At 62.5% G+C, this 2,083-nt stretch overlaps 1 protein-coding gene across 2 annotated transcripts in view; it reads right to left on the minus strand.

Annotated features, from left to right (window-relative positions):
• Positions 1-624: 624 nt before the first annotated feature.
• The window catches only part of SHOX (short stature homeobox), a 10,202-nt gene continuing 8,743 nt past the window's right edge, over positions 625-2,083 (minus strand). Inside the window, exon 5 of one of the 2 annotated variants that reach the window (XM_026070293.1) lies at positions 625-875. In XM_026070293.1, coding sequence (XP_025926078.1) covers positions 630-875 — 246 coding nt within the window. In that variant the 3' untranslated portion in view covers positions 625-629. Of the gene's footprint in view, positions 876-1,435; positions 1,487-2,083 lie in introns of those variants that run through there. The other variant, XM_026070294.1, reaches the window with a different exon arrangement.

Raw genomic sequence — 2,083 nt, forward strand, 5'->3', positions numbered from 1 at the left:
ACATGCACAAGGTAGCAAAACTGACAGCAGCAGATGATGTTATGCTGGAGTGATCACTTTTGCCAGGGTCAAAATCCAAAGTGTCCCAATGTTCACGGATTAACATAATTTAGAGATTGTTTCCTTTTTTTTTTTCCTCCTCCTCCTCCTCCCACCTACTTTATCCTCCGAGAAGTCTGTGATTTGTGGGGCGTGTGTTTGCTGCGCGCATGTGTGTCTGAACTGGGAGTCGGGGTGACTTCGCCCTAGCGCGGGGTGCGGTAGGAGAGTTTTGAACGTGCCACAGCGCCAACGGCCGCCAACGGCCTCCGTCTTCGGCCCGGCTACGAAGTCTCTGCGCGCGACGGGGCGGGGCGGCGCGCGGAGAGCCGGGGAAGAGGGCCTGAAAGTACTCGAAGACCTCAAAAAAGAAGAAAAAGAAGAAAAAGAAGGGGGGGGGGGACACACGGGAAAGGAAACGGGCCGGCACGGAGCCCCCGCTGCTCTCCCTGCGGCCGGGGCGCCGGAGCCGCGGCGTCGAGGCGGTGCGGAGAGGCAGGGGAGAGGCGGGCGCGCGACAGTCCGTGGGGGTGTCACGCAGGCGGCCCACGCGCGGCGCAGGCTCCCGGGCGGGGGGCGGCCGCAGCGTGTCAGAGCCCCAGGGCCTCGGCATGCTTCCTGGCCTTGAGCCGCAGGTCGGCGATGCTGGAGTTCTTGCTGTTGCTCTTGGCGGCGGCGGCCACCACGGCGGCAGCGGAGGCAGACTCCGCCAGGGAGGCGATGGGCAGCCCGAAGGGCGGCGGCGGAAACATCAGATAGGGCGCGTGGGCCGCCAGGTGCGGGTGCAGGTGCGGGTGCGCGTGGGCTACGCCCTCCAGCTGCAGCTGCGCCTGGACCTGCGCGGCGGGCGGCAGAGACACGGTGTCAGGGCGGCTCCCGCCGCCGCTCGCCCCGCGGCGGGGGGAGCCCAGGGCGGCGCCCCCCCCCCCCTTTCCCCGGCAGCGGAGGCGAGAAGGGGGCTCGGCGCTGGGCGGCTGAAAAGGGAGCTTGTTTGCGCAGCCCCCCGCGTTTAACCCCGCGCGCGCAGCGGGCGCTGACTGGCGGAGGCGCGGTAAATCCCTGCTCCGCACTTAACCAGAGGCACAGAGACATACTTAATCCTTCTCATGTTTAAAAAAAAAAAAAAAAAGCCCAACGCGCGGGCGCCAACAAGTGCTAAATAGCTAATTTTTTTCAGGGATGTTTACTTATACCTTGCTAAAAACTCTTTGGCCACGGGACCCTTATATACCAGGTTGATGTTTGCCTTGGAGCTTTCTCGACCTATACAAACACCTTGGGTTGACTGAGAGATTTCAGCTCCGAGTAGGTTTGGGGAGGGGTAGGGGAGAGTTTATTTATGTATTTAATTATTTTGGTCCAAATATGTCTTTTAAAAATCAATACAATTAATCTGTCAGCTCCACGTGTCTCTGAGAAGGAGAGCGTGGCAGAGGGTCACTTTGGGCTGGGAAAATCGATTCCCCGATTAATTGACCAAAAAAGGGGGAAGTGACAAGCGAGGGGTTGGATGGAAGTGGGCTTGAATTTCTCTGCCCTTGTTCCAGCTTCCCACCAGCGGCTTCCCACGGAGGAGCTGCGTCCTGCCGAGGCGCCTGTGCCACAGGGAGCACTCGGGCCCTCCGAGGGCAGGGGAGTGCATGTGGTCGGTCTTTGCCCCATTTGCGGCTAGCCAATCACCCTGCAGAGCATTGCCCTGCTACAGCTTCTCCAGGGAGAAACGTCCCCAGCTCCTAGACGGTCATTTCTACTGGGAAAGGCCAGGCCTCGAAGGGCTGCTCAAGAAGGAGGGGGGGAAATACAGGGCAAAAACACATATTTCCCCCCCCCCCCGCCATCGTTTCCCCGACCACGTGGGAAGCTCTGGCCTCCGGCGCCAGGACGTGGCCCTCCCTGCTCGGCCACGGCGCCGGGGGAGGGAGGCGAAAGCGCCCCCCTCCCGCGGCTCGTCTCGGCGCCCTGTGTCCTGCCCTTCCCGAGCCGGGAAGGCCGCTGCGCCCCGGCCGGCCCGGCCGGGCCCACCGGTGCCACGTCTGCCGGCGGC

The sequence above is a fragment of the Apteryx rowi genome, unplaced genomic scaffold (assembly GCF_003343035.1).
Source record: "Apteryx rowi isolate R43461 unplaced genomic scaffold, aptRow1 scaffold_308, whole genome shotgun sequence".
Classification (NCBI taxonomy): Eukaryota; Metazoa; Chordata; class Aves; order Apterygiformes; family Apterygidae; genus Apteryx; species Apteryx rowi.